The sequence below is a fragment of the Mastacembelus armatus genome, chromosome 21 (genome assembly GCF_900324485.2).
Source record: "Mastacembelus armatus chromosome 21, fMasArm1.2, whole genome shotgun sequence".
Taxonomy (NCBI): Eukaryota; Metazoa; Chordata; class Actinopteri; order Synbranchiformes; family Mastacembelidae; genus Mastacembelus; species Mastacembelus armatus.
In genome coordinates, this window is record NC_046653.1 from 12,099,485 (window position 1) to 12,107,709 (window position 8,225).

An 8,225-nucleotide genomic window follows, 5' to 3' on the forward strand; every position below is an offset into this window, starting at 1 on the left:
TAAACACTGATGAGCAACTAAAGATGATTTAGTGACATATGACATAATTGACATAAAATGACAAATTACATAATTTTATACTAGTTAAACACCACAGTGTTTTGTGAGATGTATGAGTGATATTGATCAGCTGCTGAACCGTAGTGCTGTTGACGCAGTAGTATTACATTTAGCTTCCTGGTTGCCACTCAAGGCACCCAAGCTGCTTTCTAAGAATGTAAATGTGAGCTGAGATAAGTACTGGCTGTAATTGTGTAATTTGTTGATTTTGATTGACATCTGAATTGTTGTTGAAAATGTTAATGAAGAGGTTACTGAATAAACATCCCTATATAGTTTAAATGGTGACATTAAAAAAGATACCTGCTGGTCATTGAAAGTTGTTTGACTTGTTTGAAATTTAACAGTGCTGAGCATTCTGCCTTTGAGGCAAAGAACAGTATCAACAGTTTAGGTTGTTGCTGCCAACGTAAGCAGTCGTGTCATGTTGAGTAGAACTGTGAACATGTGAACTATACAACATGTTAGTTATGAATTGCTTTCTGTGCTTGGAAAATTAAACAATATCCCCCAAGGTGGACATGCATGACAATGGTTTTGGCAAGCATTCGCAGTTTGGTCCACTTACTCAGCTGATGCATTATGAGGGAATAAAACAATTTTAGTTTGTTGAATGTGCCACTAGGATTCATCTTATATTTTTAGTTTGCATGTTTTTTTTTTACTAAAATATAATTCATTAAATGCAGTCATGTGTTAATGCAGAAAAGTAATTTAAAGAAATCAGTAACTGTACTGTTTCCACCATACCTCTCTACCAAATATTCCAAATAAATATATACACCTAGTAGGGTGAAATGTCTTTTTAAAATTATAGCTTTAAGAAAATGGATTCTTTCTCCAACTTTGTTGCTGACCATAAATGTTGCTACTGAGTAACTACCTCAAAATAAAAGGCTTTTGTTATCCTAGCTTATGCTACACCATAAAGTTGAGCATTAAAATCTGCCAACTTAAACTACCTTTGATCACCTTCCTTCATCTGGGGTTCTGCTTCTGCTTTTTGAAATTTGAGGTGCACATACCCACTGGTGCAAAATGCTGAGAGTTTCGTACAAAGAACAGGGTGGTGGCCTACTTCTGCATTGTGTGTATGGCTGTCAAATGGTTGATCTTATCCTGGTGTCATAAACAGGGTCTCTGATTACAGCTCAGATCAAATCACTGACTGAAAGCTGCAGGTATATAAGAACGGAGTCACACAGTTACCTATTGTACTACATCTTACTGATACCTGGACATTGGAGAAGACAGATAAAACATGGTAAGATAGGGATAGATAGTGAGAAACTTAACTGCATACTGTGTACTGCATTTGGGCAATATGGTTTTTTCATTACAGTGCTGTTTTTTTTGTCTCCATCAGTTCATGACAAAAATAGAAGAGGTAGAAGAGATTATGATCGCTTGGTTTAGATTATTAAACAAAATTGAATAGAAAGTAACCAGATGCTTCTGGTAGCTGAACAGTTTTGCTCACTCTTTGCAGCGTGAATGTATCTCCATTCATGTTGGCCAAGCTGGAGCTCAGATTGGCAATGCATGCTGGGAGCTGTATTGCCTGGAACATGGGATCCAGCCAGATGGACAGATGCCCAGTGAAAAGACCCCTGGAGGGGGAGATGACTCTTTCAATACCTTCTTCAACGAGACCAGGGCAGGAAAGCATGTTCCCAGAGCAATCTTTGTAGACCTGGAACCCACTGTCATTGGTTAGTACCGGTTATAAAGGTGATAATATATTACATAAAGTCTGGATGTTTTCATGTATTTATGCAGTAATATCTGCAATTGAATTAAAAACAATTCCAATACAAAATCCTTAAAGTGTAAAATGAAGTAAAACAAACAAAGGCATTATGAGCATGTTAGGATTTTTCTTATTATCCTTGTAACAATGTGGAAACATTTCAATACAAAGCTGTTTAAATAGTCCAAATACTCATTCAGTAAATTTAATGATGTATTACTGTTTTGCCATCCAGATGAAGTGCGTACAGGAACCTACCGTCAACTTTTCCACCCTGAGCAACTAATTACAGGAAAGGAAGATGCTGCCAACAACTATGCCCGTGGACACTACACCACTGGCAAAGAGATCATTGATCTGGTCCTAGACAGGATGCGTAAACTGGTAAGACTGTCTGAGAATCCTGAATGTTTTACAAGGAACAAGTTTTTATTGGCTTTACCATTTTTGAACTATAAAATTTTCAGGCTGATCAGTGCATGGGCTTGCAAGGATTCCTAGTCTTCCACTCCTTCGGTGGAGGCACTGGCTCAGGTTTCACTTCACTGCTGATGGAGAGACTCTCTGTTGAGTATGGAAGAAAATCAAAACTTGAGTTTGCCATCTACCCAGCCCCCCAGGTTTCCACAGCAGTGGTGGAGCCTTACAACTCCATCCTGACCACCCACACCACCCTGGAGCACTCTGACTGTGCTTTCATGGTGGACAATGAGGCCATCTATGACATCTGCCGCAGGAACCTCGATATCGAGAGACCGACCTACACCAATCTGAACAGGCTCATTGGTCAGATTGTGTCATCAATCACAGCCTCGCTTCGCTTTGATGGAGCCCTGAATGTTGACCTGACAGAGTTCCAGACCAACTTGGTGCCCTACCCTCGGATCCACTTCCCTCTGGCCACCTACGCCCCTGTTATCTCTGCTGAGAAAGCCTACCATGAGCAGCTATCAGTTGCTGACATCACCAACGCCTGCTTTGAGCCAGCCAATCAGATGGTGAAATGTGATCCTCGCCATGGTAAATACATGGCCTGCTGCCTGTTGTATCGTGGTGATGTGGTGCCCAAAGACGTCAACTCTGCCATAGCAGCCATCAAGACCAAACGCACCATCCAGTTTGTGGACTGGTGCCCCACAGGCTTCAAGGTGGGCATCAACTACCAGCCTCCAACTGTGGTTCCTGGAGGAGACCTGGCCAAGGTGCAGAGGGCCGTGTGTATGCTGAGCAACACCACAGCCATCGCTGAGGCCTGGGCCCGACTCGACCACAAGTTTGACCTCATGTATGCCAAGAGGGCCTTTGTCCACTGGTATGTTGGAGAGGGCATGGAGGAGGGAGAGTTCTCGGAGGCCAGAGAAGATATGGCTGCTCTGGAGAAGGATTATGAAGAGGTGGGTGCCGACAACGCAGGAGAGGAGGATGAAGGAGAATACTGAATTTACTGAGGCCTGCATTTCAGCCAAAGAAGAATATTTATCCCTTGTTTTGAAATATGGTTTGTAGCTTTTGTAGTAATACAAATATAACATATAAACAATTCCCAATCATTTAATTCAGAAAATAGTTTAACGGTTGTTATTTTTATGTGTGTGACACACGTTTAGAAAACAAATATATTTCAAAACCTGCAAAAGCTAAAATTCCTAATATTAGGTAAAGCCTGAAAACAGAGATTTAGCAAAATCATTAGTTGTCACACAATGAAAAGACAGTATATTCACATTTAAAGCAAAACCATATGGATAAAACATCATATCTTGTTTTGAACCATTAAATACCTTCTGTTTCTGTAGGAAAGTTAGACCAAGCTAGACCTCTTTGGCCCCTCTGGCCCCTCCCCACTATTTAAGGTGGAATGTGAGTTATGAAAGAGCTCCTATGTCATTTTCTATATAGATGTACCATTCAGCAATGGCTGTGAGAGCAGAAGAGAGAGAAAATAACAGACTGCTCACTGACTGGTGTTGTTTGTATAGCTCATGTTCAGACAATGGCCTCCAGCAACAATAGTACCCCAGTTATCTGTGAATCACATCTCTGTTGGAATTGTACCAAAGAAAGGCAGAAAGCTCTCTTTGAAATTTGTTAAACTTTTTTTTAAAATCTTTCACATTTCAGTTGTGTATTGATTGCTGATAAGATGTTTTGCTATTTATTCTGAATCAGCTGATTTAACTGAACCCCTGCCAGATGCCATGTCATCTGTGGAATCTCAACACATTATTGGCAATCATGTCTTTTTCCCATAATATTAAAGGATGTCTTTTGCATTTGATGATCATCAGTAATAATTAAAAAAAAAACTTGCCAGAACTTATATGTGTGTGTGTTTGAGCATTTTCATTTTTCACACTACTCCTGAATCCTCCTATGCAGCAATCAATTTAAACATTGTATAAACTAACTCCAGGCAAATACAGTCTCTCTCTCTCTCACACACACATACGACACACACACACACACACACACAAAGTAGGTGCAAAATGCTTGTAGAAAGAAGTGTTATTTTCGAAGACATATGTATAACCTAAGAAAAAAAAAAAGCAGCTATATGTAGGGGTGTATAACAGAAAGCATTAAGCCCTTCCCTCTTTTTTTTTTTTTTTCAAACTGCTGTTCCCTCTCGCCAATGAGCTATGCAGCCGCTTGCTGTGGTTTCCTGCCTTCCCCCTCCACATCCTTGCCTATATAAACCCTGACTCTCCCTCTCCTCGGCACTTCTGCCTTGTGTCTGAATCCTCAACGTCAGTCGAAGGACAAGCAGACAAAATGGTGAGTTGCTCAGCTGATGACGTAGCGTTGAAATTTCCAGTCATTCCTTCCTTCATCCTCCTTTTGTCTCTGTTTCTTAGCAGCGAGCGAACTACTCAGCTGAAAAGATCTCTGCTGTGAAGTTAAAGATTACTGATACAAAAACAGCTCTATTCTGTTAGGTGACTGTAGTTCAGAACTAAATGTATGTAATGGATTTGTAAGGCCTGTCTGGTGAGGATTCACCAAGAATAAGGCTGTGCAATAGTTGCATATGACTCCAAGTCTTCATTTTTCTACTGCTCAACAATCTAGGTCAGATGACAAGCACTTTATAAGTTGGACCTCTTTGTCCTTTTCATACTTGCTTGGTGTATTACAGGTAGCTGGAAAGCAGGACATGTATGTAACCAAAGGGGGAAAAAAAAAGGAACGGGTCTTAAAACTGTGATTCTGGAGATATTTTGAGCAACAAGGAGTGATCAGGCAATCGTGGCAGTGGGGGGATGGATAGAAAGAACAGAGAAAAGAGGAGTGGTCTGGCTAAAGCAGTGTGAGTTAGTTGGCAGCCATTTTGCAGCTGTTAGGAGTTTTTGGTCTGAGGGAGATGTGGAGGGACAGAGAGAGAGAGAGAGAGACATCCCTGACTGTTACACAGCTCTATGCAGCTGGACAGGATGGGGGAGGAGAGAGACACAAAGGGGAGGGAAGGAGGAAAGGGAGGAGACACAAGAAAGAGAGGTGGGGGAAGGTTTTCCTATCTTCTTGAGGCACGGCCTTCCTGGATACCAAATACTTAAAACTCTACTGTATATTCCTTTTTTTTTTAAACCCATAAAACTGACTCCTAAAAGTGAATTTCATCTGTAACTACATTTCCTTCCCATAATTCGACTGCACCACTGCAGACCCTGAAAAATGTAACATCTATTGTTACTTAAATAGCTGGGGACTTTAAGAAGCTTAGGGACTTTAAACAGCTGAAGGCTTTAACTTTGTGTTTTCCCACACAGTGTTCAGCTGTCAAAGTTTCTTTCAACAAGGTTGTTTTCTCTCTGAACTAAGAACTGCCATCATACCAAATATTGTCTCTAGACACAATAAAAAGAACACAGAGCAGTTAGAAAATGCAGTAGATGTAGATCTAGTTTATTTCTCTTTTTTATAATAAATCACATGAAACCACAGTTGAATTGAAGTACATTGGCAAAAAGCCCAAACTGTGGATGTGCTGTTAAAATTGGATATTTCTAATCAATCAATACTGGGATCAGGCAGCAGTTCTATAGGAAACACAGTAACATTTGGAACATGATTACAAACGTTTGTCTGATAACATAGTAGTCAATCACCTTCTGTAACCGACTCCTCCCTCTTCTTTTGTGTAGCGTGAGTGTATTTCTATGCATGTTGGCCAAGCCGGAGCCCAGATGGGCAATGCATGCTGGGAACTGTATTGCCTGGAGCATGGGATCCAGCCAGATGGACAGATGCCTTCTGACAAGACTATTGGAGGAGGAGATGACTCCTTCAACACCTTCTTTAGTGAGACTGGGGCAGGAAAGCATGTTCCAAGAGCAATCTTTGTCGACCTGGAACCTACTGTCATTGGTCAGTAGTCAGAAATGTACATAAGTACACATAAATGTACATAATTACAGTATCAGAACAAATATAATGTTCAGAACATTCTTCACATGGGAACATTTCTTACGCTTGTCTTTAACTGTCACCATTCTTCACAGATGAAGTGCGTACAGGAACCTACCGTCAGCTGTTCCACCCTGAGCAACTGATTACAGGGAAGGAAGATGCTGCCAACAACTATGCCCGTGGACACTACACCATTGGTAAAGAGATCATTGATCTGGTTCTGGACAGAACTCGTAAATTGGTGAGAACTTTGTGACATCATAGTATTTAACAAAAATGTGAGCTTCACTGTTTTCATAAAGATATTTGCAACTGGACTGGGATTTTGATTATTCAAAATCAATTTTGTTTTCAGGCTGATCAGTGCACGGGCTTGCAGGGATTCCTAATTTTCCACTCCTTCGGTGGAGGCACTGGCTCAGGTTTCACTTCACTGCTGATGGAGAGACTCTCTGTCGATTATGGAAAAAAATCAAAACTTGAGTTTGCTGTATACCCAGCCCCCCAGGTTTCCACAGCAGTGGTGGAGCCTTACAATTCCATCCTGACCACCCACACCACCCTGGAGCACTCTGACTGTGCTTTCATGGTGGACAACGAGGCCATCTATGACATCTGCCGCAGGAACCTCGATATCGAGAGACCGACCTACACCAATCTGAACAGGCTCATTGGTCAGATTGTGTCATCAATCACAGCCTCGCTTCGCTTTGATGGAGCCCTGAATGTTGACCTGACAGAGTTCCAGACCAACTTGGTGCCCTACCCTCGTATCCACTTCCCTCTGGCCACCTACGCCCCTGTCATCTCTGCTGAGAAAGCCTACCATGAGCAGCTGTCAGTTGCTGACATCACCAACGCCTGCTTTGAGCCAGCCAATCAGATGGTGAAATGTGATCCTCGCCATGGTAAATACATGGCCTGCTGCCTGTTGTATCGTGGTGATGTGGTGCCCAAAGACGTCAACTCTGCCATAGCAGCCATCAAGACCAAACGCACCATCCAGTTTGTGGACTGGTGCCCCACAGGCTTCAAGGTGGGCATCAACTACCAGCCTCCAACTGTGGTTCCTGGAGGAGACCTGGCCAAGGTGCAGAGGGCCGTGTGTATGCTGAGCAACACCACAGCCATCGCTGAGGCCTGGGCCCGACTCGACCACAAGTTTGACCTCATGTATGCCAAGAGGGCCTTTGTCCACTGGTATGTTGGAGAGGGCATGGAGGAGGGAGAGTTCTCGGAGGCCAGAGAAGATATGGCTGCTCTGGAGAAGGATTATGAAGAGGTGGGCACTGACAGCATTGGAGATGAAGATGAAGAGGGAGAGGAGTACTGAAGCATCAAACATCATCACACATTCCAAAAGTTATCATGAATGTTAACACATTCCCAGCAACACTCTGATAACTTGTCGTGGTGATATGTCAGTATTATTAATAAAAACCTATGAAGCTCTCAAATGATGTGTGATCATTCTTGATATCTTCCAGCACAGCCTGGTGACCACTGAGCAACTGTTTTATTGGAGAATAATTTACTACAATAACAACAAACACTTCCATCAACGCCTAAATAAAAATAACCCTTCTATATTCAGTCTACTGGAGTGATATTAGACTTTTATGCTTTGTATTTAACTTTGACAGCTGTAATAGACTACAGTTTTCAGAGAGGAGAGCAATGCTGATGATTTTACAAGGATTATTCTCTGCACAAGATATGTAGATTAATACTAATGTTATACTTTGGCAAAATATCATCATTAGTATGTTTTAATCAAACTAATAATAGATAATATATTGTTCACTACACTTTTTGGTAGATTTGCTCCTAATCAAGGGGATTTTTTTGCAGCAGTGTACTACCAGATTTCAGATTGTGTTTATGTGCAGCTCCTATTCATTAACAAAGGAAAAAATTCCAGTTTCTCTGGCTTTGCCAATTTCCTGTCTTTTTGTACCAATCAGCCTTAATACTCTGCAGTGGTCTGGGTTGGCCTTGTTGCTGTAGT

The 8,225-nt window shown here is 41.7% G+C and overlaps 1 protein-coding gene across 2 annotated transcripts; it reads left to right on the forward strand.

The window, feature by feature from the left end:
* Window positions 1–1,293: 1,293 nt before the first annotated feature.
* Window positions 1,294–7,674, forward strand: LOC113123112 (tubulin alpha chain). Of its 2 annotated transcripts, XM_026294912.1 has the most exons (5): window positions 1,294–1,324; window positions 1,550–1,772; window positions 2,046–2,194; window positions 2,278–3,204; window positions 7,500–7,674. In XM_026294912.1, exons 1-5 carry the CDS (start codon window positions 1,322–1,324, stop codon window positions 7,548–7,550), a joined length of 1,353 nt encoding a protein of 450 aa, XP_026150697.1. In that variant the 5' UTR covers window positions 1,294–1,321; the 3' UTR covers window positions 7,551–7,674. The 2 variants fall into 2 exon arrangements, with proteins under 2 accessions (XP_026150697.1, XP_026150698.1); XM_026294913.1 differs by lacking the exons at window positions 1,294–1,324; window positions 1,550–1,772; window positions 2,046–2,194; window positions 2,278–3,204 and adding exons at window positions 4,441–4,585; window positions 5,953–6,175; window positions 6,310–6,458 and having other exon boundaries at window positions 6,573–7,674.
* The last annotated feature ends 551 nt before the right edge of the window (window positions 7,675–8,225 follow it).